We start from the raw sequence: 27,393 nt of genomic DNA on the forward strand, positions 1-27,393 counted from the left end.
AGATTTATAGCCATGTTCTTTGTGGTGGCTAAAATGGGAAAACAAGGGGATGCCCTTTAATCGGGGAATGGCTGAACAAATTGTAGTATCTGCTGATGATGGAATACTTTTGTGCTCAAAGGAATAATAAACTGGAGGAATTCCATGTGAACTGGAAAGACCTCCAGGAATTGATGCAGAGCAAAAGGAGCAGAACCAGGAGAACCTTATACACAGAGACAGATACACTGTAGTACAATCTAATGTAATGGACTTCTCTACTAGCATCAGTGTAGTGATCCAGGACAATCCAGAGAAACTTATAAGAAAGAACGCTACCCACATTCAGAGAAAGAACTGTGAGAGTAGAAACACAAAAGAAAAACATATGATTGATTACATGGTTCATTCGAGCTATGATTGGGGATGTAGACTCTAAATCATCACTCTATTGCAAATATTAATAATATGGAAATAGGTCTTGACCAGTGACACATATAAAACCCAGTGGAATTGCTCATTGGCTACAAGAGAGGGGTGGAAGGAGAGGAGGAAAAGAACATGATTCGTGTAACTATGGAAAAATACTCGAAATTAATTAATTTTTTTCAAATAAAAAATAATAATAATTTCAGTTCTGAAAATGTGCTCTTATCCCATTTCCACCTCTTCCTTCAATTCCTAACTCCTATAAAATAGAGCTTAAGTGTTACCACACAAAGCCTTTCTGCTCCCCTTTTGTCCCGATGGCTTCTTTCTCACTTCAAAATAAAAATCATTTTGCATTTACTTTGCATATACAGGTAATTCTCTAAGATATAAAGATAATTCTCTAAGAATATAAAGATCAGGTGCTGTGTTGATAAAGCATTCCACATTTGCAGTTCCCTATTTCAATGAAATAAAAAATCTGATACCCTTCAAAAAGGATTTACTTATATGGAAGTTATATAATTTACTTATATTATTTCACCAACAAGAATGTAAGCTCTTTGAGGACAGAGACTGTTTCATCTGTGTCTTTGTATCCACAGTGCATAGCATAATGTCTGGTATGTAATATGTGTTTGATAATTTTTTTTAATTATTGATCAAGGGGCAGCTAAGTGGCTCCGTAGATCGAGAGCAAGGCCTAGAGATGGGAGGTACTGGGTTCAAATTTGGCATCAGACACTTCCTAGCTGTGTGACCCTGGGCAAGTCACTTAATCCCTATTGCCTAGCCCTTACTGCTCTTCTGCCTTGGAACCAATACACAGTATTGATTCTAAGACAGAAGGTAAGGGTTTAAAAAAATATTTATCAGTTATTCTGGCATTTCATAATTTGCTGCCAATATGTCTTCCCTGGGGGATGTTACAAAGAATCACAAAATTGCAGAATTTTGAGTTGAAAGGGACTTGAGCAGCCATCCAGTTCAGTGCTTGGCACACTATGATCCAGAGGACCATGTCCAGTTGATGAGTTAAGAATGATTTTTTCTTTAAAAAAAAATACAATTTTAAAATGTAAAAAAAAATTCTTAGCTCATGGACAGTACAAAAAATAAGTAGAAGGCCAAATTTGGCCCACAAGCCAAAGCTTGCTGATCCTTGAAATTTCTAGTTCAATCCATGTACCAAAGCAATTCCCACTAAAATATACCCAACAAATTGCCACCCAGTTTCTACTTGAAAACCTTCAAGGAGAAAGAAATTCATCTCTGGAGACAGTCCATTTCACTTTTACATAGCTCCAATTATTAGAAAATTTTCTCTAACATCCAGCCTACACCTGCCTCTCTAACTTCTATCTATTGTTCCTAGTTCTGTCTCTAGGTTCAAGTGGAATGAGCTGAATAATTCCTCCCCATGACAGCCCTTCAAACATGTCCTCCTTTAATCTTTATCTTTAGGCTAAATGCTCCTGATTATATTGAATGATGTGAATATCCCTGTAGCAAGCATCACTGAATCTTTCTTTAATGACATAGGATCCTGAAGTCCCACAGATCTGAATGTTCATTCTTACTGAGAAGTGCTATAGTTTAAAGATGTAGGAGGCTGCAATGAATTTGTAATCATCCCAAATTCATCACAAGGATATAACCTGAACACATATATATTTTTAATCAATCCCCAATATGAGCAAATTTGGTGGGGGGAATACAGTTACTGGGTCAAGTTCATTGGGTTTCAGTTAATATGCAGCATTATGAAATGGTAACTGATGTTCATGCTGATGACCCCAAAGCTCTCTTCTGAATCATCAAAGATAAAATTATGCTAGCAGTAAGTATATCTTGGGGTATTTCAGTCATCTGAAACCAGAATATAGTTTGTATGATACAGAAAGGGCAGCAGAATAAAAAAAATATAATTCTAATTAACCACAGGGAAAGTAATGTTATCCTTATCAGCATCAAGGGGCATTTCCAGTGCTGAAAATCATTTTAAGTAATGACTTCATAAGAACTCACAGTTCTTCTCTTCCTTCATGTCCCCTGGACAGCTTGTCCTACCCTGAAAAGACCCTTCTTTCCCCCAAAAGAGGTAGTCATAACTGCTTTGTCTGTTTCATATAAATTCCACCCACTTGTTGCTTCTAATCAGATTAGTTATTCATTGAACTTTCCAGGGTAGTTCTATGGGAATTCAGTATTTGTCAAAGAGCCCATATCACATACAAGCCATGGCTACGACCCAGGGCATAAAGAGGCGGATGTTCTAATAGAGAAAGACCAGTTCACCTCCACTGGAAACCATAGGGTTCAATTATTGAGTCCCATAACCCCTTGTGGAGTGTTAAGAGTGCATCTCAAATGTTTGGAACAACCATATTGTTTCCCACTAGTAAAATGTAAGTAAAGGCAGGGACAGCTTCATTTTTGTCTTTGTATCCTTAGGGCCTAGTACAATGCCTGGCACATGATAGATGCTTAACAAATATTGCTCGACACAAATGAGAAAATAATTTCAGAGATCCCTAGTCCTAACTTCAGTCTATAAGGTTGATGAGACAGCTTGAGGAAGTATTAATTCAAACTAAATTGGGAAGAACATAAAGACCAGTGATATAAAAACCAAGAGCTTTCACTGAATGGTGGCAAAGAGAGGAAACCAGATTATGATACTGAGCCAGATTAGGCAGAAGTTCTCCGCACAAAGTTCAACAAAATCCAAGTCTTTGGGTGGGGGCTAAGCAGCAGAAGGTGGTTTCACTAATCACTATCTAATAATTAAATGGATATGAGGTCTCAGGCACTTGCATGTTGCCTTCAAGGATACAGATTGAAATCCATCCATGCTTGCCCCTGATGTTCAGCCATCATCCAAGTCCTCCGGTAAATTCACCAAAGTGGGTCCACCCAACAACATTCTGGAAGCCTTGCTTCTTTCCTCCTGACATCTTGAGGATAACAGTGGCATAGTCTAGATATGAATTTGGCATCCCTTGCCCTCACCACATGATCAATCCATCTTCTCTTTTTATCATATGTTTCTCTGGTGACATGTTTTGTTCCCATAATTCTTCAAAGTTTCTCATTGGTTCTATATTGTAGCACACATATCAACATAGCAAAAGTATTTCTTAAAAGACATAACAGAAATAATCCAGCTCAACAAGATTCACATTAACTACAACAGGAAATGCCAAAAACAAATAGTTGAGCACTCAACAAAATCACTATTAAAAAAGATATTGAGCCCAGTGGGAAAACTGAAGAGGAATTCCCTATAGATGCTGAAATCCTTCAGATGTTTCTATCTTCAGACAATATTATACTGGTTGCATTAAGCCCATGAAGATTTCAGAGCTTCCTAGAAGAGATCAGAAAAAATTCAAAGGACTTTGGACTGACCACCCACATAGGAAAGACCAACACGAAAATTGAAGAATATGTATATTGCTGATATTATGACATAAATTTGGATGGATAACTTATAGAGCTAGTCATAGGATGGAGAGTACATATGGATGGATTGAGCCCATAGCTGAAAAGGAGACTGGGATAGTTTGCATTCAAGAAATTGTACAGCTCTTCTAATGATGCCCAACCTTTCTCCAGAAACAAAAGTCCAACTTTTTAATACCAACATTCTTTTGATGTTACTGTAAAACAGCAATACATGGGATAGTCTTTGTATATAGAGTTCATACCAATGCTTAGTACTCAGGAACCCATGATTTCATTTGAATGCTTCCTTCAACTATAATAATAATAACAGACATTTCTATAGTGCTTTAAAGTTTGCAAAGTTCTTATCTTCTTTAGGTCTCACAACACTCTGAGGCAAGTACTATCATTCAAAAAAGAAGCATCTATAAAGTTTATGATATGTCAACCACTATGCCAGGAACTGAGATACAAAGTGAAAGCAAACACAGTCCCTGCCCTTCAAGAGTTTCCATTCTAATAGGGTGGAAAATATTTGTAATTTGGCACGTATAAGATAAATGAAGAAAATGTGATGGCCTTACAAAATGGCAGTTTAGGATCAGAGGAGGGTAGGGGAAGGGGCAGAAAAACCTTTTCCCAGGAAGCAGGATTTGGTTATTCCCATTTTACAGATAAGGAAACTGAGATTTGGAGAGGTTAGGGAAGTTCTTCAAGGTCACACAGTTAAAGTCAGCAATTTGAATATAGGTCTTTCTGGTTATAGGGTTATATTCACCAAACCAATAAAGTCTCTAGGAGATGATGATTATGAATTTTTGTAACCAAGAAATTCTACTGGTAATATACCAGTAAGCCTCACATCAAAGTCTTCATATAAAATATAAACAGTCCATCACCATGCCCATCCTTGAAGCCTTTCCATCTTGACAGGATCTGTTGATATTTGTGCTGGAATAGAATTTGGGAAATCAGGGTTGCATTTGTACACTCATGTAGGTAAGATGTAAGCTGGACACTAGTGAAGGAATCATGATGTTGGAGAAATAAAACTGGATTTGCAGTCAAAATCTTTGACCTACTGTGTACTTCTTTCAATAAATTCATTCACCTCTTTGGACTCATTTGGTTCTAAATGTATGATCTCAAGAAGAATAACAATTCATATTTGTCTTGCATTTGAACATTTACAAAGCATCATTTTCTCAATATCTCTCCATAGTGCTATCATTATTATTATTCCTATAATAGGACACTGAGGCCATGAGAGTTTCAGTGAGGGGCCAAGTGCCAGCTTATGGCACAATGAACCATTGAGGTTCATGTCCAAATCTCCTAACTCCAACCAAGTACTCTTGTCACTACATTATTCTACTTCTCCTATTATGATGGCTGCATAACTGTTACTCTCTTCTATTGGTGAACCTACTGATAGGCTGGCCACGTGATGGGAGTACAATGGGAAGAGAGTTTAAGGATCTGGAGAGCAGTCGGCTGGTGCTTTTCGATTCCAGGACTTTTGGTCTTGATGGTTGGGACCAAGTGATCATCTGTATCCCAGTTCATGAGTGTTAAGAACACAACACCATGTCAGAAGACCTAGTGTTAAGTGGTAGCTCCAAAACATACTAGATCTCCATAATCTTGAGTAAACCACAACCTCTTTAAGCCTCTGTCCTCCTCTATAAAGTGGTGATAATACCTCTTGTACTACCCACCATTCAGGATTATTGAAAGGCCAAATGAAATAATATCTGCAAAGAGCCTTGCTATCAAAAAAGGGCAATGTGACTGAAACCTGTTCTTATACTATTATTTTTTTTTTTGAGATTAGGGTAAAGTGTTTAACCTTTCTTGTGCCTTAGAACCCCCTGACCATCTAGGGAAGCCTATAGACCCCTTCTTAGGATAAGGTTTTTAGAAAGATAAAATACATGACTACAAAGGAAACCAATTATTTTGAAATATAGCCATCAAAATAATTTTCAAACTAAGTTCACAGACATTTAAAGACTCAAGATATGGACTCAAAATAAAGGAGTCCCATATATAGAATTTCTGACATTGTTCCATATAAATCCAAAATTCTCTCTCTTCCCCTCTCTAGGTGAGTATTTTCTAAGCTCGAGTAGGCCAACACCGCATGCCACAGAGAAGGAGAGGTGAATGAATACCAATCTAAGCCTGCTGCTACTTCCTAATCCTGTGGGCTGCCAAACAAGCATCTTCCCCTGTGAAGAAAATTAAATTAATACTACTCTGATCCTACATTGCATTGATTTTACATTGTAATTGAATCTATATGTGCCTAAAGTTACCTACATCTTTGAGTTGAGCTCAGGAATTTAACTTACCCTCTGAGTTAGTTAAAAGTTATAATGAAGAGAGTTGTTTTCTCTCATACTGATGACCATAGGAAACTTCCAAAACATGTTTGTTATCTGTAAGCCCCACAAGTTTTAAGCCTCGAGTTAACTTGTTACCATCTCCAAAAGATATATAACCTGTCCTTACTTGTCTTTACCTGTTCCTGTACAATCAGGGGAGTTTTTAATCTCTCCCAAGGAGGCAACAAATCTGGTCATTCGGATTCCTTAGCAAAGATCACAAGATGCAGATGGGTCCCACAAAACTATTAAGTTTCCTAAGCTGGGGCAGCTGGGTAGCTCAGTGGAGTGAGAGTCAGGCCTAGAGACAGGAGGTCCTAGGTTCAAACCCGGCCTCAGCCACTTCCCAGCTGTGTGACCCTGGGCAAGTCACTTGACCCCCATTGCCCACCCTTACCAATCTTCCACCTATGAGACAATGCACCGAAGTACAAGGGTAAAAAAAAAAAAAAAAAAAAAAAGATTCCTAAGCTGTCGGAAAGGGGCAGTGATTAGCCTGACATGAATGCTAGCCCACCTTTCTTGGTATGGTCAATTATAATGTTCTTGCACCAAAACTTCAACATATTTTTTCTCCACACTACCAAGACCCCTTCTTTATTGGGTGTTAAAGAAGGTCTCCTTCTAAATGGGATCGCTGCCTTTACTGAGCTTGCCAGTCTGACCTGCTTTTTTAATAGTTAAATGCATCACTGTTAATAAACTGATTTTGCTTTTTTTGCTGATGATGCTTTTACATCAGTTTACCTTTATTATTTTTATTTGCCACACCTAACCAGCACCAATATGCAAGGTTGGAGAAGACACAGCTAACAATTTAGAACATGAGACAACTCAACCCTTCAGGAAAGGAACTCTCATGAGGCAAAGACATTGTCGCTTAACAAAATGCAGAAACTAAATAGCTGGGGTTCTTCCAAGTACTTCTTCATGCAGTGTTTGATATATTGCTAGGAATTTATCTTTGGATTTTTTGGGGGGGCCTGTTTTCTGATAACTGAATAATCCCTGCCATGAAACCACCCAAATAATGAAGACCCTACAGGACAATACAGTGGGAGAAAGCTCCATGGATATGGGAAGGTAGGGCCTCAACTTTCAATCAAGAAAAAGTTTTTAATCAATTGCCTGGAAACCAACAGCTTTCCCTCCGCTTGTGTGTGTGCTACTGAATATTTGTACTGACTGCTCTTGTACCACAAACCTGAAAAGGCCTCCAAGGTGACTAAAGATGGGGTTTTCAGAATGATTATCTTTCTTCTCAAAAGGGAACAAGCTAATAAAGGAAGAGCCAAAGAGGACAACACATAAGTGTTTCTAAATTGGTGCCCTATGGAATGGATATCAGCCCACCTCCTGAAGGCAAATGCCCAAACTTAAAATTGTTGATGATTCTAAACTAATCTAATTCTAAATTGAATTTCTACTAAGAGCAAGACAAAGGGAATAATCCTTTTTTGGGATAGGGGAAAGAAGACTATGTGATGAGAATCTTCATTTTAGTCATCACTTCTCTCAAAGCGATTTCCTGAAATTTAGAATTTATGATTTCTCAGTTCCCATGAGCCTGAAAATTCAGAGTACCATACCATTGTTGAGTTGCCGTTGTGGAAGAATAGAAACAACTCTTTACAATAAGTTGTATTCCTAGACATTTATCCTTCAGTCTGAGTCATATCAATGGCATAGAAAAACAGAACCATCAGGAGGAACTAGGGTTTTGCCTTAGCCACTGAAACTCCTGGGACTTTCAGTACATTTTTTTTCTCTTTCACAACAGCATAGAAACCATTTGGCACCTACTTGGCAAAAAATAATTAGTGAAAGTAGAAAGCTACCAAACAACATGTTGCTTTACTCTTGCTCTCGGGTGGATTCCTTTTTCCATGTACCCCTGCTCTGTTTCTACCAATATGGCAGCTGTCTGAGCAGTGGCTTTGGGGAATTCAGGTCTCTTTGCATGGGATTGTGCTCTAGGATCTATCTGCCAAAATGAATTCTCTTTAAAAGCTGACAACCAAAAGAACCATAGCTGCAATTTTCAGTAATAAAGAACTGGGAACAAAATCAAATGTCATTCTATTGGGAGTAATGGATAATTCACAATGGAATGTTATTGGGTCATAAGAAATGATGAATAGAATAAATTTAGAGGGGGAAGGAAAGATTTGTATGAACTGTTACAGAGATAAATGAGCAGCACCAAAAGAACAGTACTCCACAATTACAATGATGTAACTGAAACATTCTACACTGAAAGAATTACTAAGAATGTTAGAATCTGAGAACAGCTAGATGACTCAATGGATTGAGAGCCAAGCCTAATGAGAGGTGGTCCTGGGTTCAAATCTGACTTCAGACACATCCTAACTGTGTGATCCTGAGCAAGTCACTTAACTCCCATTGTCTGGCCTGTACCCTTCTTCTGTCTTAGAGCCAATACATAGTATTGATTCCAAAATGGGGGATAAAGTGGTTATTTTTTAAATTAAAAAAATGTTATAATCCTTCAGTTGGTTGATATTTAAGACTAGATGGCTCCTATGATTTCTTCTAGCTCTAAATCTACAATTTTTTAAGAAAAACTTTTTCCTTTTGTCTTAGAATTGGTACTAAGTATCAGTTAGGGTCATTGTTAAGAGACTGACATGGTGAAATGAATGAGGATTATAAAGCCTCTGCTCCTTAATATTGTTAACTTTAAAAAAAAAAACACAGAACTATTAAATAGTCATAAAACCACTCTTTAATCAAGGGAAAGGGGAAACAGTGCTACTTGGCCTCCTTGTCAGAGCTGCGCCTTGTGCAGAGTCCAAGAATTGAACACTGCTTCTCTCTGCTCCCTGACCCCCTGGGAGTGACACTGCGCTAGATGACAACTCCAAGGAACAAAGGAAATTGGGGAACTTATATACCATTTGGGAAGTTCCTGGGGTTGGGAGAGATGATTGACATTGTACTGGTAAGGATGGGATTTACAATCAAGCTTGGGAAAGGAATCATAGCTAGAGGCTAGGGTGTAAGGGAAGGGACTGCTTACACAATGGATACTAAAGGATGGTTCCTGCCCAGATGTGTCTTCCTGGGAAGGGTCTCTGATACAATGGGCAAAACTACCCAAGACAAAAGGGTATTTAGCATTTAACCTGGGGTCCATTATTCAGTCTGCAACTGCTAGCCTTCAGAGTGGATTCTCTAGGCAACAGGGAACAAGCACAAGCTTTGAGGGTCTCCAACCTACAAGCTATTTCTAAAACTTGGGGTTCATCAGATCTCAATAAGCCACAAGTTTGGGGTCTCTAGATTCCACTTTGACAATATCTATGTAGCATTGAGTAAGTGAATGGGAAATCAAGTTAATATGAAATTTCCCACCCGAACTGTCCCTTGGTCATATCTTCAGTTTGTCTCTAGTAAATACACAAATAAGTAGCATGCTAACACCAGCGATGACTGAGTCAAGATGTCAAGGTAATTACAATGTCTTTGAGTTTTGCTCCATAGAAATCACTAAAATACTAAGTCTTTGAGAAGTTTCAATTTACTTATGGATATTCAGGTGCTTTAGAAAAAACGTTATCAGATGACTTCTTCAAGCACCTCATTTTAATATAACTACAAAGAGGTCATTTTATAAGCATACAAAAGTTTGGCGGCAAGAAAAGAAATGAAGACTATTATTTATGTAATACCTTAAGCCAGTTAAGGGCAAACTACAGCCCCCTGGCCAGATGCAGCCCCCAGAAGTGTTACATCGGGCTGGGCAACATTATTCCTAATCTGATGAATACAATAAGTAGGATACAATTCAATGAAACTTCCAAAGAGTTGCCTTAGAAACAGACTGACAGATGAGCATTTCCTTTCATTTGCCCCCCTCTTTAAAAAGTTTGCCCATCACTGCCTTAAACTATAAACAAGGTTTTCATTGCGGGGTGGTTTTTGCCAGTCATATAATAAGCACATAATAAATGTCAAATATTGAGTGACTATTCAAATAGTAAACTTTTGTTAAGTAATAGTGTGATATAGCATGATTCAAAACCTCAAAAAGAAAACAAAAGCTGGAGATGAAGAAATCAGAAAACATGCAAATTGCTGTTGAAGATCTTGACTCCTATATTTTTCATTCTGGGTACATAGCTATATATAGCTAGAGAAAATGTTACATGATTAACACCCAAAACACCTGAGTTAAAAAGGGGGCAAATACCACTGCTGGGTTTGTATCCCCAAAGAGATAATAAGAAAAAAGATTTGTACAAAATATTCATAGCCATGCTATTTGTGGAAGCAAAAAATTGGAAAATGAGAGGATGCCCTTCAATTGGGGAATGGCTGAATAAATTGTGGTATCTGTTGGCGATGGAATACTACTGTGCTAAAAGAAATAATGAACTGGAAGAATTCCATATAAACTGGAACAATCTCCAGGAACTGATGTAGAGTGAAAGGAGCCAAACCAGAAGAACCTTATACACAGAGACCAATACACTGTGGCACAATCGAATGTAATGGACTTCTCTACCAGCAGCAATGCAATGATCCAGGATAATTCTCAGGGACTTATAAGTAAGAACTCTATCCACATCCAGAGAAAGAATTGTGGGAGCAGAAACACAGAAGAAAATAAAAAACATATGATTGATCACATGGTTCCTTGGGGATATATATGATTGGGGATGTAGACTCTAAACAATCACTTTATTGAAAATATTAATAATATGAAAATAGGTCTTGACCAATGATACATGTAAAATCCAGTGGAATTCCTCAGTGGCTATGGGAGGAGAGAAAGGGGAGGGGAGGGAAAGAATATGAATTATGTAACCAAGGGGAAATATTCTAATTAATTAATTGATTAATTAAATTTTAAAAAGAGGGGGCAAGCATGTGACTTATTAAATCAGAGGGAACACTTCCCAGCTGTGTGACCCTGGGCAAGTCACTTGACCCCCATTGCCTACCCTTACCACTCTTCCACCTAGGAGCCAATACACAGAAGTTAAGGGTTTGAAAAAAATAAAATAAAATAAAAAATAAATCAGGGAAAACTGGCTTTCAAAATAGTCATCTTTGGCATTCATGAAAACACCTTTACAATATTTTTTTAATTTTTATTTTGAATATTTTCCCCTAGTTACATATTTCATATTCTTTCCCTCTCCTGCAGACCCCCCTATCCCCCTTAGCCAACGCACAATTCCACTGGGTTTTACAAGTATCATTGATCAAGACCTAATTCCATATTTTTGATAGTTGGACTAGAGTTATCATTTAGTGTCTACATTCCCAATAATATCCCTATCAGCCCACGTATTCAAGCAGTTGTTTTTCTTCTGTGCTTCTCCTCCCACAGTTCTTCCTCTGAATGTGGCTAGTTTTCTTTCTCATAAGTCCCTCAGCCTTGCTCTGGATCCTTACATTGCTGCTAATAGAGAAGTCCATTATGTTCGATTGTACACAGTATATCAGCCTCTGTGTACAATATTCTCCTGGATCTGCTCCTTTTACTCTGCATCAATTACTGGAGGTCATTCCAGTTCACATGGAATTCCTCCAGTTCTTTATTCCTTTGAGCACAATAGTATTCCATCACCAACAAATACCACAATTTGTTCAGCCATTCCCTAATCGAAGGACATTCTCTCATTTTCCAATTTTTTGCCACCAGAAAGAGCACGGCTATAAATATATTTGTACAAGCCTTTTTCCTTATTATCTCTTTGGAGTATAATCCAAGCAGTGCTATGGCTGGATCAAAAAGCAGATAATCTTTTAAAGCCCTTTGAGCATAGTTCCAAATTGCCATCCAGAATAGTTGGATCAGTTCAGTTAGAGATTTAGAACACTTTCTCATGTGATTATTGATAGTTTTGATTTCTTTATCTGAGAATTGCCTATTCATGTCTCTTGCCCATTTATTGATTGGGAGATGGCTTGATTTTTTGTACAATTGATTTAGCTCCTTGTATATTTGAGTAATTAGACCTTTATCAGAGTTTTTGTTATAAAGATTTTTTTCCCAATTTGTTGTTTCCCTTCTAATTTTGGTAGCATTGGTTTTGTCTGTACAAAAACTGTTTGGTTTAATGTAGTCAAAATTGTTTATTTTACATTTTGTGATTTTTTCTAACTCTTGCTTGGTTTTTAAATCTTTCCCTTCCCATAGATCTGAAAAGTATACAATTCTGTGCTCACCCATTTTACCTATAGTTTCCTTCTTTATATTCAAGTCATTCACCTATTCTGAGTTTATCTTGGTATAAGGTGTGAGATGTTGACCTAGGCCCAATCTCTCCTATATTGTTTTCCAATTTTCCAAGCATTTTTTGTCAAATAGTGGGGTTTTGTCCCAAAAGCTGGGTTCTTCGGGTTTATCAAAAACTGTCTTGCTAAGATTGCTTACCCCTAGTCTATTCCACTGATCCTCCTTTCTGTCTCTTCACCAGTACCATATTTTTTTGATGACTACTGCTTTGTAGTACAGTTTAAGATCTGGTACTGCTAGGCCACCTTCCTTCATATTTTTTTTCATTATTTCCCTTGATATTCTTGGTCTTTTGTTCTTCCAAATGAACTTTGTTATAGTTTTTTCTAATTCAGTAAAAAAAGTTTCTTAGTAGTTTGATAGGTATAGCACTAAATAGGTAAATTTATTTGGGTAGGATGGTCATTTTTATTATGTTAGCTCGTCCTACCCATGAGCACTCAATGTTTTTCCAATTATTTAGATCTAGTTTTAATTGGGTGGAAAGGGTTTCATAGTTGTGTTCGTATAATTCCTGTGTTTGTCTTGGCAGATAGATTTCTAAGTATTTTATATTGTCTAGGGTGATTTGAAATGGAATTTCTCTTTCTAACTCTTCCTGCTGCTATGTGTTGGAAATATATAGAAATGCTGATGATTTGTGTGCTTTTATTTTGTATACTACAACTTTGCTAAAGTTATTGATTATTTCCACTAACTTTTTAGTTGATTCTCTAGGATTTTTATATAGACCATCATATCATCTGCAAAGAGTGATAGCTTAGTGTCCTCATTGCCTATTTTAATACCTTCAATTTCTTTTTCTTCTCTAATTGCTACTGCTAGTGTTTCCAGTACAATGTTAAATAATAGAGGTGACAATGGGCATCCTTGTTTCACTCCTGATCTCATTGGGAATGCTTCTAATGTATCCCCATTGCAGATGATGTTTGTTGATGGTTTTAGATATATACCATACATTATTTTTAGAAAAGGTCCTTCTATTCCTAAACTTTCTAGTGTTTTCAGTAGGAATGGGTGTTAATTATGTTGCCAAAAGCTTTTTCAGCATCTATTGATGCTGAAATCATGTGGCTTTTGTTGGTTTGCTTGTTGATATTGTCAATTATGTGGGTGGTTTTCCTAATGTTGAACCATCCTTGCATTCCTAGTATAAATCCCACCTGATCATGTTGGATAACCCTCTTGATCACTTACTGGGGTCTTTTTCCTAATATTCTGTTTAAAATTTTTGTATCTATGTTCATTAGGGAAATTGGTCTGTAGTTTTTTTTCTCTGTTTTTGACCTACTTGGCTTTGGGATCAGTACCATATTTGTGTCATAGAAGGGGTTTGGTAGAACTTCTTCATTGCTTATTGTATTATATAGTTTGTACAGTATTGGAATTAGTTGTTCTTTGAAGGTTTGTTCGAATTCACTTGTGAATCCATCTGGTCCTGGGGATTTTTTCCTTAGGAAATTCTTTGATGGTTTGTTCAATTTCTTTTTCTGATATGGGATTATTTCTTCTGCTGTTAATCTAGACAATTTATATTTTTGTAAATATTCATCCATATCACCTAGATTAGTATATTTATTGCCATGTAATTGGACAAAATAGTTTTTAATGATTACCTTGATTTCCTCTTCTTTTTATCTTTGATACTGGTAATTTGGTTTTCTTCTTTCCTTTTTTTTATTAGATTGACCAGTACTTTGTCAATTGTATTTATTTTTTCAAAGTACCAGCTTCTAGTCTTATTTACTAATTCAATAGTTCTTTTAAATTCAATTTTATTAATTTCTCCTTTGATTTTTATAATCTCTAATTTAGTTTTTAGCTGGGGATTTTTAATTTGTTCCCTTTCTAGTTTTTTTGATTTGCATGCCCAGTTCATTGATCTTTGCCCTCTCTAATTTGTTATTATATGCACTCAATAATATGAATTTCCCCCTGAGTACTGCTTTAACTGCATCCCACAGATTTTGGTAGGATGTCTCATTATTAATTGTTCTATGATTTCTTCTTTATCTATCTGATTTTGGAGAATCATATTATTTAATTTCCAATTAGTTTTTGGTTTGCCTGTCCATGTGCCCTTACTAATTATTAATTTTATTGTATTATGATCTGAGAAGGTTACATTTATTATTTCTGCTCTTTTGCATTTGTTTGCCATGTTTCTATGCCCTAGTACATGGTGAATCTTTGTGAATGTACCATGTGCAGCTGAAAAGAAGGTGTATTCCTTTTTGTCCCTATTTATTTTTCTCCACATGTCTATTAACTCTAATTTTTCTAGGATTTCATTCACCTCTCTTATCTCTTTCTTATTTATTTTTTGGTTTGATTTATCTAGATCTGATAGAGGAATATTTAGATCTCCCACTAGTATGGTTTTACTATCTATTTCCTCCTTGAGCTCTGCCAGTTTCTCCGTTAGAAATCTGGATGTTATACCATTTGGTGCGTACATGTTCAGTACTGTTATTTCCTCATTATCTATACTGCCTTTTATCAGGATGTAATTACCTTCCCTATCTCTTTTAATCAGATCTATTTTTACTTTGGTTTTGTCAGAAATCATGATTGCACTCCTGCCTTCTTTTTCTCAGTGGAAGCCCAAAAGATTTTACTCCAGCCATTGACCTTAACCCTCTGTATGACCACCTGCATCATTTGTGTTCCTTGTAGACAACATATGATAGGATTTTGTTTTCTAATCCACTCTGCTATTTGCTGCTGTTTTAAAAACAAGTTCATCCCATTCACATTCAGGGTTATAATTTTCATCTGTGTATTCCCTAACATTTTGGTATCCTCTCCTAGTTCTGCCCCTTCTTCTTAAGGTGTTTACTTTTAAACCAGTGGTTTGTTTTAAATCAATCCCCCTTGTCCCCTCCCTTGGTTTACTATCCTTTCGACCCCCTCCCTTCCCCTTTTATTATTTTTAATACCTAATAAATTCCCTCCCCCCTCTCTTCCCCTCCCTTTAAGAACTCCCCACCCCACTGCCCCCCTTGGTTTATCCCTTCTGACTTTATCCATAGGGTTAGATAGAATTTGATATCCCAATGGATCTAGCTACACTTCCCTCTCAGGATTAATTCTGCTGAGAGTAAGGTTTAAGAATTTCCTTTTAATGCTCTCTTCCTCTCCTTCTTATTATAGTATTCCTCCCCTCCCCTTCCCATGCCCTCTTTATGTGGTATAGGTTATCCTATTTTTTATATTCCTTCAAGTTACTCTTGGTTCCATCTTCTATTCCCCACAACACTTTTCCGCCCCATATCATCTTAGACCATTTAGTACTCCATCCTCTCCTTATTACTAATTCTTCTAATTACTATAATAGTGAGTACAATTTTTTAGAATTACACATAATATTTATCCATATAGAATACAAATAATTTGATCTTATTGAAGCCCTTGAAGAAGGCAATTTAATAATAAGAGTTTTCTTTCTTTCCACTGTTTCTTATTTACCTTTTCATGTTTCTCTTGGTTTTTGTGGTTGGATATCAAACTTTCCATTTAGTCCTGGTCTTTTCTGTGCAAATGCTTGGAAATCTTCTATCTTGCTGAATGCCCATACTTTCCCCTGAAAGTATATAGTCAGCTTTGATGGGTAGGTGATGCTTGGTTGTAGACCCAATTCTCTTGCCTTTCTGAATATCACGTTCCAAGCCTTGCAGTCTTGTAGTGTAGAGGCTGCCAGATCCTATGTAATCCTGATTGGTGTTCTTTGATATCTGAATTGTCTCTTTCTGGCTTCTTGTAATATTTTCTCCTTAACTTGGAAGCTTTTGAAGTTGGCTATTACATTCCTGGGGGTTGTCTTCTGAGGATTTAGTGTAGAGAGTATTCTATGGATTCTTTCAATGTCTATTTTGTCCTCTTGTTTGAGGACATCGGAACAGTTTTGTTGGATGATGTCTTGTAATATGATATGTAGGTATCTATTTGTCTCTAATTTTTCTGGAAGACCAACAATTCTCAATTTGTCTCTTCTAGACCTGTTTTCTTGATCTATTATCTTCTCATTGAGATATTTCATGTTTCCTTCTATTTTGTCAGTCTTTTGACTTTGCTTTATTAATTCTTGCTGTCTTGTGAGATCATTGGCTTCTACTTGCCCAATTCTAGCCTTCAAAGACTGGTTTTCGGCTATAATCTTTTGGCTTTCCTTTTCAGTCTGGTGTATCTGGCTCTTCAAGGCTTCCAGCTGGTCATTTCTAGTCTTCAATTTGCTTATCAATTCATTTGATTTCTGAGCCTCACTTTCCAATTGTGAAATTCTGCCTTTTAAACTGTTATTTTCTTGCCAGATCTCTTTCATCTTTCTCATGATCTCAGATTTGAACTCTTCAAGATCTTGTGACCCATTTTCATTTTGGGGGGAAGGTTTGGATGTCTTTGTTTGTCCTCTGTTTTCTGGTTTTTTTCTGTGCATAAGTTATCAAGTATTAGAGTTTTTTTCTTGGTCTTCTTGTTTATTTCTTGGGCCTTGCTTGGCATCATTATGCTTTTTCTGCCAGAAGTCTGAGTAAGGCAATCTGGTTCTCTTTTTATGGATTTAGGGAGCAGCTTTTGCCTGAAGCTACTTTGTGAGTTTCCTGGCTTCTCTGAGGACCCTCCCGGGGTCTCTGGTTTAGCTGTTTTCATGGTCAAGTCCCCGTGGTCCTAGCCAGCTTCTCAGAGCCCAGAACTTGGCCCACACTTGCTCCTCTACCTGAGGTTTTCCCCTGAGTCTGAGCTCGCTGCTGCTGCCTCTCTCAGCTCCACTCCTGTGTCCAAGGTTTGAGCTCTCCAGCCTCCTGGGGTCTCAGGTCTTGCTGCTCTCAGGGGCAAGCTCCTACTGGTGCCAGTTAGCTGCCAAGGAGCTAGATTTCATGCCCCCACTTGTTCTAACTCTGGAGCACAGCCTCTGACTCTGGTACTGTGGGTGGGGTGGGGGAGAGTTGATCCACTCGCATTTTGATGGGAGCTATTTCCCCCCGCCTTATAGAGTGGAAGTGTCCAAATCCCACATACCTTCAATATTGTGCCCTATTGTGGGGTCCCTTCTTTCATCTGGATTTGATTCTTTGCCCTTTGGAGGTATGCTATATCAGTTGGTAAGGAGAGAAAGTCACCCTGCTTCTAATCTGTAGCCATCTTAACCCGCTGTAATATTTTTTGCAAAGCTGAAATATTCTTCCTCTCCTGTCATCAAATAATCAGTCATTTTTCTTATATTCCTTATTAAAATTTATTTATTTAGTTAGTTAGTTATATGGAAACAAATTTTTTTACAATTGTTTTCTTACATTCAGATTTTCTTTCCCTCTATTCCACTGCTTCTCTGAGGCAGTCTGACATAAATAATAACAGTACTTTCATGTAATGCACATTTCCATATTGCACATAAAAGACACATATTACACATACAATAAAAATCTCATGAAAGAAATAAAGTGGAAGATGGCATGCTTTGATCCAAATTCAGATCCCTACAGTTTTCTTTGGCTGTGGATAGCATTTTCATCATGATTTCCTTTGTGATTATCTTAAAGACTTGCTTTGCTGATAATGGTTTAGTTCTTCACAGTTGATCATTATATAATAGTTCTGTCACTGTATACATTGTTCTCCTGGTTCTGCTCACTTCACTTTGCATCAGTTCATCGAAATCTTTCCAGGTTTTTCTATACCCATCCTATTCATCATTTCTTATGGCACAACAGTATTCCATTACAATCATATATCACGGGGGCAGCTGGGTAGCTCAGTGGATTGAGAGCCAGGCCTAGAAAACAGGAAGTCCTCAGTTCAACTCTGGCCTCAGACACTTCCCAAGTTGTGTGACTCTGGGCAAGTCACTTGACCCCCATTGCCTACCCTTACCACTCTTCTGCCAAGACAGAAGGTAAGGGTTTAAAAAAAAAAAACAATCATATATCACAACTTGTCGATCCATTCCCCAAGCAATGGACAACTCCTCAATTTCCAATTCTTCACCATCATAAAAAGAGTTGCTAAAAAAGTTTTGGTACAAATAAGTCCTTTTCCCTCATCGCCAATCTCTTTGGGATTCAGACCCACTAGTGGTACTGCTCTGTCAAAGCAGTATTTTGCTCTGTCATAGTTTTGTGGCCTTTTGAGCATGGTTTCATACTGTTCTCCAGAACAAACAAATCATTTCACAGTTCCCCTTGCAGTGTATTAGCATTTCAATTTTCTGTATCCCCTCCAACATTTATCATTTTCCTTTGTGGACATGTTAACCAATCTGATTAGATATGAGGTGGTATCTCAGAGTTGTTTTAATTTCAATTTTTCTAAATCAAATCTAAAATCAAATTCTAAATTCAATTGCAATAATTGCAATTTGGAGCACTTTTTTACATGACTGGATAATTTTTTCCTCTGAAAATTGTATTTTCATATCCCTTGACAATTTTTCAACCACGAGTGCTTTGTGTTCTTCTAAATTTGACTCAGTTCTCTATATATTTGAGAAAAGAAGCTTTTGATCAGACACTTGTTATACATTTTTTCCAAAATTTGGTGTTTCACTTATAATCTTGATTGCATTGGTTTTATTTGTACAAAATCTGTTTAATGTAATCACAATTTTCCATTTCATTCTTTGCAATGTTATGTGTCTGGTTTGGTCATAAATTCTTCCCTTATCCTTAAGTATAACAGGTAAACTCTTCTATGTTTTACTCATTTCTTTATGGTATCCCTCTTTATTTCTAGATCAAGTATCACATTTTAATTTTATCCTGTTGTGTGGTGTAAGATGGTGGTCTATGCCTAGTTTCTGCCATACTATTCTATAATTTCCCAGCAGATTTTATGAAATAATAAATTCTTTCCCCAAAAGCTTGGATCTTTAGGTTTATTGAACATCAACTGCTATGTGTTGATTGCCTAATCTATTCCTTTGATCCATTACTCTCTTAGCCAGTACCAGATTGCTTTGATGATTACCACTTTATAGTATAGTTTGAGATCTGGCACAGGTAGGCCTCCTTCCTTCATATTTTTTTCACTTGATATTCTTGATATATATCCTTGATATCCTTGTCCTTTTTGTTCTTGCAAATTACTTTTGTTATTTTTTTATACTTATTTGAAATAATTTTGGAGTAGTTTTATTAGATTGGATTGTCTCTTTTATTATATTGGCTTAGCCTATGCATGAGCAATTAATGTTTTCCCAATTATTTAGGTCTGACTTCATTTGTGCAAAGCATTTCAAAATTGTGTTCATATAGTTGCTGGGTTTTTTTGGTAGGTATACTTCCAGGTATTTGACATTGTCTAATTATGTTGAATGAAATTTTCTTTTTTCTTTCCATTGGACTTGGTGGTGGTGGAAGTATGTCTTGCAAGACTTTACATGTAAACTGATACCACATTGTTTGCCTTCTCAGCAGGTGGGGAGGGAGCTAAGAGGAAAAGACCTGGAAACTCAAGATTTTTAAAAAATGAATGTTAAAAGAAAGTATGATTAAGAGCTTTTCAGGTAGCTTTGGGTACTGTGTATTGTTTCTAAGGCAGAAGAGCAGTAAGGGCTAGGCAATGGGGGTTAAGTGACTTGCGCAGGATCATATAGCTAGCAAGTATCTGAAGTCAGATTTGAACCTAGAACCTCCTGTCTCTAGGCCTGGCTCTTAACCACCCAGCTGCTCTCCTACAAGTGGCTTTCTAAAGCTAAAGTGATCATTTTATAAGCATAAGATTGATAGCAAGAGACAAAGAATTAAAGACTATACAAATTTATATGTAGATATTTTAGATAGCAACCAATTAATGTTTTAAAGGTTTTTATTAAAGATTTTATTACCCTTGATTTTAAAGATTTTAAAGGTTTAAGGTTTACAGAGTGCTTTAAAAATGTCATCTCCATTTGATCTTTAAAGCCCAATAGGTAAGTATTATCCCCATTTTGCAGAAGAGAAAACTGAGGCAGACAAATTAAGTGACTTACTTGCCCCAGAGTCACAAAGCTAGAAATCTTGTGTTTTTTTTTAATCCTTACCTTCCATCTTAGAATCAATACTATGTATTGGTTCCAAGACAGAAGAGTGATAAAGGCTAGTCAACTGGAGTTAAATGATTTGCCCATGGTCACCCAGGTAGGAAGTGTCTGAGGCCAGATTTGAACCCTGGATCTCCCATCTCTGGACCTGGTTCTCAACCTACTCTTATCTCCTTCAGTACTACTTCAATGAATATAGGGTCCATCAAAGAGAAAATTCTAAGAACAAACTGTTAATTAGAATTCTCACATAGATGATAGAAACAAATCCCCCAAACACTTTCTTTAAAGGAAAACAATTCAATATACACATTGATCAAATGCGTAGAAATTTTATTCAGGGAATACAATTTTCTTCCCCATAAATTTCAAGTGCAAATAAATCAAAAAAATACTTCAGGCAAAATAAAAAACTCTTGAGTGTGCGCTTTACTGTTCTATTTCCATGATTATTGATACCAAACTTTCACAGGGAGCTCACAGGGTACAATGACCCTGTAGAGGCAATAGGCACTACAGGGTTTTCTGTATTGTTGGGTAGGCTTGGTTCTTGAACTTCAGGGGTTCACAATTTCAAGTAAAACCAACCCTAACGATTAATATACACGCACACAAGTATGTACACACATACACGCACGTAGCCAGGCACGCAATTTTCCAATCAGTCTGTGTAAAAATCTATTTTAGATTAATTAGGTGCTATAAAAACAGTCAAAGAGCCCAAGAGGATGACCCTTCTGGAGACGTCATGAACCATTCATCCAGCCTTCACACTGCATTGATAACATTCCAGGACTTCTTTGAAGATGGAAGGACATTGAGCACGGGCTTGTCCACCAGCTCCACAAAACACTTGCTCTGCTCCTCGCACGGAGACCTCTCCAGTTCCAACACAGTAATGTTGTTTGGGGAAGATGTAACAAGTATGTGTCTTGGGACATACAGAGTGACCTGGGGGCCCCGGGATGGCCAGTAGCGTCCAAGGTTAAAGCCATTGATCCACACCTGTCCCTGCAAGAGAGAGAACAGACACTGTCAGAGTAGACCCAGGAAAGGAAACAGCTTCTGAAGAGGAGATCCTGCTGGTGAGGAGGGTTCACTAGCCTGGCCATCATTGTCATTTCTCTCTGAGCACCTACTATCCCACAAAGAAATGACACACACTGAGGGCTTGAAATGCCCACATGAAGGAGAAACTCCAGGCTGGGGTGAGTCTGTGAACCATGACCTTGGAACATGGCATCCTGTTGATGGCAAAAGCATTTGATCTATCCCACCAAAAAATAACATTTGAAAAATTACTCTGAAGTTACTTCAATTGGAGAAATAAAGATGGCTCCGTGACCAAACTCAAGAGCTATCAGGTGCCAAAATAAAGCATAGAGAAGGGGACTAACCCCGAATATCACTCTCCATGCCCTGGGAACTATCCTGGCTAGGCTTAAATGCTTCCCTGGATGTTCTGTGCCCAAAGAGATCAGAGGTTCTGCCTTCTAGGAAAACTAAGTCAAACTTTCTGATCAAAAAGACATTTTATTTCCTGTTCTCTCTTCCTAGGAACAAATAGATTGCATATTTATAAGGGCTGTGTATACTTTCTCTTTTAAGGAATAAGAAAGCCCTGTGAGGCAAGTGGAGAGATAATTATAATCCTCACTTCACAGATGAGGAAAACTGAGGCTGAGCAAAGTCAAGTGACTTGCCCACAGATAAACTCCAAGGAAAAGCCAAGCATAATCATTGTTTCCATTTCTCTTTCCACTCAATCCTCAATCCTTTGCATTTAACTTCAGATCTCATCACTCAACTGAAGCTGCCCTCTTCAAGATTATCAATGACATTTAAAATGTGAAGTATCAGGGACAGTGGATGGAGAGCCAGACCTAGAAATGGCAAATTCTAGGTTCCAGTTCAAATCTGGTCTCAAGACACTTCCAAGCTGTGTGACCCTGGGCAAGTCATTTAACCCTCACTGCCTAGCCCTTATGACTCTTCTGCCTTAGAACCAACACGTAGTATTGATTCTAAGACAGAAAGCAAAGGTTTTCAAAAAACTCAACAAAATGTGAAATTTAAATGCTAAAACTAGGCAGCAAGGTGGCACAATGCATAGAAGTCTGGATCTGGAGTCAGGACAGCTTAAGTTTAAATAAGATTTCAGACACTGATTAGCTGTGTAACTCTGGGCAAGTCACTTGACTGTCATTTGCCTCAGTTTCCTAATTTATAACATATGGGTAATAACAGTACCTGCCCTCCATAGTACTTGTGAGAATCAAGTGAGATATGATTTATATTATAGGATCAAAGAGTATGCACATTTTGTAGCTCTTTGGGTATAATTCCAAATTGCCTTCTAGAAGGTTAGATGAGTTCACAACTCCACCAACAATGTATTAGTGTCCCAATTTTGACAGAATGAGATGTTATCTGTAAAGTGCTTAGCATAGTGGCTGGCTCGTAGTAAGTACTATATAAATGTCTGCTATTATTAATTATTATTATTATTATTACATCAAGTGGTCTTATCCCTCAAGCAAGAAACTGTTGACTACTCCCTCCTCCATAATCTGTTCTAAGTATGTAGGACGTTGCCTTTTCTGACTATCCTCCTCCATGACTTCAAAATGCCATTGATGTTATGGCATTTATACAAGCTCTGTAAGAAATGCGATAGCACTTTACACTTGATGACTCATTTGATGTGTTCCTGGTCACTTAACTCTGTTTCCCTTGGCTTCCTCATCTGTAAAATGAGCTGTAGAAGGACATAGTGAACTACTCCAGTATCTTTGTCAAGAAAACTACAAATGAGGTCATGAATAGTGACATAAAGGACAGAAAATGACAGAATATTAGAAAAATTGTTTACATGTTCGTTCTCCAATAGAATGGATGGTCTCTAAGGGCTAGAACTACTCTTCATTCTGTCTGAATATCCCTAGTTCACAGCCCAGTGCCATGCACATAGAAAGCTTGAATACTAACTGCTATAAGGAATGATGAATTGATGGATTTCTATAAGAACTGAAAGATCTCCATGAATTGATGTGGAGTGAAATAAGCAGAACCAGAAGAACATTATACACAGTAACTGAAACATTGTGGGACGATCAAACGTAACTGACTTTACTAGTAAAAGCAATGTAATGATCCAGGACAGATTTAAGGGACTTATGAGAAAGAATGCTATCCACATCCAGAGAACAGAAACCCAAAAGAAAACATATGAGTTATCACTTGTTTATATGGGCATATGATATAGGGTTTTCATTTTTAAAGGATTACTACATATATATATATGTGTGTGTGTGTGTGTGTGTGTGTGTGTGTGTGTGTGTGTGTGTGTGTGTGTGTGTGTATTCTATATAACCCAGTGGAATTGCTTGTCATGTGAATCATATAACCATGGAAGAAATTTTAAAAATGTTAATGTTATTGTAACCCTTATATTTTGTCTTAATATCAGTCCTAAATCAAAAGAGATTGCCTAAGGGCTAGGCAATCAAGGTTAAATGACTTGCAAAGGGTCATATAGCTAGAAAACACCTGAGGTCATATTTAAACCCAGGTCTTCCCAACTCCAGGCCTGGCACTCTATCCACTATGCCATCTAGCTGCCCCCCTAGTAAGCTCTTAATAAAGACTTGTTGGACAGCTATTATCAGAGGCACAATTTGACTCCAGTGTCTCTGAAGTCCAGATCGTGAATTCTTTTTCCCAGGAGCAGAAGTGTGTGTAAGAGTTGCCATCACAGAAAGGGGACCTGATGGGGCAGGGATGTTTGCATCTCTTAAAATATCAAAGCAAATATCACCATGGTTACCTGTCCTAAAAGAATCAACGGATCACATCACTTCCGTGGCCATGGGAACCAAGAAGCTGGTGATTTAGAAACTGGCTGTTGGAGCTCAGTCATTTAGAAAAAAAAAAAAAAAAAGGCTAGTTTCACAGTTTGAGGATTCTGAGAAGTATTTGCCTTGCTTCTGTAGGAGTATGTGCTATCTTGATCCCTGGCGAAAAGGTGTGCATGCTGACAGCTTTTATCACTTAAAAAAATCTGCCTGTGGCTTATTTTTGCAATAGCAGAAGTGGAGTACCAAGGGGAGAGAGCAGTCACCCCCCACTTTTTCCATCAAGGGGAAAAGACCTAGGGGGCAGCTAGGTAGCTCAGGGGATAGGGAGAGCCAGGCCTGGAGACAGGAGGTCCTGGGTTCAAATCTTCTCTGAGACACTTCCTTAGTTGTGTGACCCTAGTTCTTGCTGCTCTTCTGCCTTGGTACCAATACACAGTATTGATTTTAAAACAAAAGATAATGTTTTTTTTAAAAGAGAGAAAAAGACTTCTATGAAGGGAGACACATGGAGAACTAGAGGACCCTGGTTCCTGCTCTAATGGAGCTTTGATTAGTCTATTCTTGTTAATAATATAAAAGCCTCATAACTGTAAAGGAAGCCAGTTATATTGAAATAAAGAAAAATTTTTCTCATCCCAGTTTATGAATCTCCAGAAATCTATTCCTATCCATGGATCCAAAGGGTCCTTGGACTCCAGGTAAGACTACAAAGGAAAAATACACACACACACACACACACACACACACACACACACATATATACACACTCACATAGATACACATATACATATTAATTTGTCTGTTTGAAAATGATTTTACAAGAATTCCAGCTACCTGATTTAGAAATAAGATCCCTGAGTCATGACTAAGGGTTCTAGTTCATCTATATGAACTTGGGGCAACTCATTTCCTCAGTCAAAAAGCAAATTATATGACAGCTGGGTGGCTCAGTGGATTGAGAACCAGGACCAGGTCCTGGGTTTAAATCTAGCCTCAGATACCTCCTAGCTGTGTGACTCTGGGCAAGTCACTTGACCCCCAGTGCCTAGCCCTTACCCACTCTTCTACTGTAGAACCAATACACAGTATTGATTCTAAGACAGAAGGTAAGGGTTAAAGAAACCTAACAAACAAAGCATTTATAAAGCACTTTCTATGTGCTAGAAAATGTTTAAAGTCAGTAACTGAGAAGCTTAACTAAAGCTCAGCTCCTTGTTGAGTAAAATGGATTGGATGAGATGATTTCTCAAGTGTCTTACAGCTCTGGCAGTCTGTGATATATCTAAGAGTACTGCCAGTATTTCTTAATTTTTTTCAGAATGATTCTTCCATTAAAAAGCAATCCAATATAGGGTGTCCCAAAAAACTTAAGTCTACGGTAAGGCTTTTGGGATACACCTTGTATTCATTGTCTAATTTTTTGTTCAATAGGCATGATTAACTTTAGCCACCATTCAGTTGTTCAAATGAATGTTAGTTCCAGGAAATATATGACCTACTTCTTGGCTGATAATTTTTTTTTAAGTCTGCTAACTCAGAGCCTCAGATTTGGAAGGCAGCCTAGAGGCTATCCAACCCGACCTTCTACATCGCACCTGACAAAGGGTGTTTGAGTCTGGGCCTGATGACCACTCATGAGGAAGCCCCTTCCTTCCGAGTCAGCTCTAATGGTCAAGAAGTGTTCTTGACACTGAATCTAAAATTGTCTCAGCAATTTGCACTCACTGTTCTCCTCCTGGTACCTGGAAGAAATTCCTCTTTTAAATCACCATCCTTTAAATACCTGAACCACTTCCCCTAAATTGTGTATCTTTTCAAACTAAACATATTGAGTTTTTCCACCTGATGCTCACATGGCGTGATCTCAAGACACTTCCCTAACTTAGATTTCCTTCCCTTTGAACACTCTTATCAAGATATTTCCTGAAATATACTACGCCAAATGTGGGCTGGATAGGGTGTAGGATACAACAAAATTAAAAACCACTATCTTTATAGATCCCAGACACTATGCCTGCCCATGGAGATTGCATTGGATTTACTGGGTCCTTATAGAAGATATCTCCCCCAAAAAATATATATTGCTCTTAGACTTTTGGGACATGCCTTATTAGAGTCAGCCATGTTATTTTACAGAAAAAGAGCTGACATCAGAGACTGGGTGGCCTTAGTTCAAGTCCCATTTTTAAAACAGACTGGCCTGTGATCCTAAGTAAGCCATCTAAGAACTAGGAATTACAGAGTAGGTACCAATCTATTTTGTCATGAGAAATTTCAAGAATCTTGATTGGGAGAGAAGCTGGGTAGCTCAGTGGATTGAGATCTAGGCCTAGAGAGGGGAGGTCCTAGGTTCAAACCCGGCCTCAGACACTTCCCAGCTGTGTGACCCTGGGCAAGTCACTTGACCCCCATCGCCTACCCTTACCACTCTTCTGCCTTGGAGCCACTACACAGTATTGGCTCCAAGACGGAAGGTAAGGGTTTAAAAAAAAAAAAAGAATTCTGATTGGTACAATGGCAAAACAGGGGTCATGAGACCCCAAAATGAAGGATGCTAACCTGCTTCTTGAAAGAGTGATCATCGTCTCAAGATGCAGAACGAAAAATACATTTTTTTTTCCATAGACAAGGAGATTTGTTTTGCACAACTAGGCAAATATTTACTGTGGGTTTTCCCTTTCTCTTTTGTTTCTCTTTTTTTTTCCCAGTGGGAATGGGAATGCAAGAGGGGGAAGAGAGAGAAAACAAATGTTTGTTAATTGAAAAATATTAATTTTTAAAAAAGTTAGTTTCCTCATCAGGAGTGACTTAAAGCAATGAAAATCACAGGCCTGATTTTTTTTAATCAACACTAGCTATTCATATTCAGTTTGAAATCCAATAAACCTACCAGATCTAACCACATCTTCCTCCTCTTTTGCTTGCAAAGTTGACTTTTTGAACCCAATTGTTAAGACTTTCCATTTATCCATATTCAGGCTTTTTGTTGTTAGATTATGTGACCATCTC

At 37.7% G+C, this 27,393-nt stretch overlaps 2 protein-coding genes across 2 annotated transcripts in view; one reads left to right on the top strand and one right to left on the bottom strand.

The window, feature by feature from the left end:
* Positions 1-27,393, top strand: part of CDK6 (cyclin dependent kinase 6) — a 1,314,442-nt gene that overhangs the window by 281,898 nt on the left and 1,005,151 nt on the right. The gene's annotated exons all lie outside the window — the stretch shown is intronic.
* GLB1 (galactosidase beta 1) overlaps positions 20,846-27,393 on the bottom strand; it is an 88,211-nt gene continuing 81,663 nt past the window's right edge. The window contains exon 16 of the mRNA XM_044678194.1: positions 20,846-21,538. Coding sequence (XP_044534129.1) covers positions 21,296-21,538 — 243 coding nt within the window. The 3' untranslated portion in view covers positions 20,846-21,295. The remainder of the gene's footprint in view (positions 21,539-27,393) is intronic.

This window comes from Gracilinanus agilis, chromosome 5 (genome assembly GCF_016433145.1).
Source record: "Gracilinanus agilis isolate LMUSP501 chromosome 5, AgileGrace, whole genome shotgun sequence".
Lineage (NCBI taxonomy): Eukaryota > Metazoa > Chordata > Mammalia > Didelphimorphia > Didelphidae > Gracilinanus > Gracilinanus agilis.